At 44.2% G+C, this 937-nt stretch overlaps 1 protein-coding gene across 1 annotated transcript in view; it reads right to left on the minus strand.

The window, feature by feature from the left end:
* Positions 1–873, minus strand: part of DHRS12 (dehydrogenase/reductase (SDR family) member 12) — a gene marked incomplete at its 5' end in the record, with an annotated part of 28,888 nt that extends 28,015 nt beyond the window's left edge. The window contains 1 exon segment of the mRNA XM_009577823.1: positions 658–873. Within this exon segment, the coding sequence (XP_009576118.1) occupies positions 658–873 (216 nt within the window).
* Between the last annotated feature and the right edge of the window lie 64 nt (positions 874–937).

The following is a 937-nucleotide window of genomic DNA, read 5'->3' on the forward strand; positions in this document are numbered from 1 at the left end:
GCCGCAAGCTCCTCCCTTTTATTCTCCATGCCAAAACTCCTATCACTCTTGCACAACAGGAATTATTTTGTCAACTCTGAGAGGGATTAAGTTTATCCTTCAACAGTAGCTAGCTCCAGTTCATACCATCTCCTTGCTTACAGAGAGCAACAGAAAAAATGGTTGCATATAATCAGTTAAAGGGCACAAACTCCAGACTATTATCATTAAGATCAAGCACAACTATGTTGCTTCTTTTATACTCTCCTATCTGAGCTTAGCAAAGCCAATTGTTTTCTTTCATCATATGATACATTTGTAAGTTCCTCAAAACAATTCAAATTCAGCCAGGCTGCTACTTGTACTGAATCAGCCTTAAACTGACCTTGATCTGTCACCAACATCCTTAGATGCCACTATAACACAGATAGTTTAGGTAAACATGCACTTGAGAAACACTTTGCAGATCCTCTCCACTAATTTTGTTTCATTATTCCAGTTTTCACAGCACTGATCATACTTAAATCTCTAAGCCACACTAACAGCCCTGTAAAATAACACACCTGACCCCTCATCCCAATGAGTTGCATCTTTGTGTTTGCGCTGGAAGGCCAAACCTGCTACCTTCCATCTTTTCTGTAACAGCCCCTCAGAGCTCCTCATTACAGCCCGGCTCACCTCTCCTCGCTATCTCTTTGGCAGTGGCCTTGCCAATGCCGCTGTTTGCGCCAGTGACCAGAAAGGATCTTCCAGCCACGTTCACCTCCACATCGGCTGGATTGAAGTTCTTGGAAGCAGACTCATAGCCGCTCCTGAATAAATCAGAGACACCTGTGAGAAACTAGAAGAGAGTATTTCCAAAAAACACAGGGGAGGGTTGAAAAGTGCTCTCCCCTCACAGCTCAGCATACACTAAACGCCCCCCCTCTCCCCATTACTCTCCGTACTCGTGGCACAG

This window comes from Fulmarus glacialis, unplaced genomic scaffold (genome assembly GCF_000690835.1).
Source record: "Fulmarus glacialis isolate BGI_N327 unplaced genomic scaffold, ASM69083v1 scaffold8305, whole genome shotgun sequence".
In the NCBI taxonomy this organism is placed as follows: Eukaryota; Metazoa; Chordata; class Aves; order Procellariiformes; family Procellariidae; genus Fulmarus; species Fulmarus glacialis.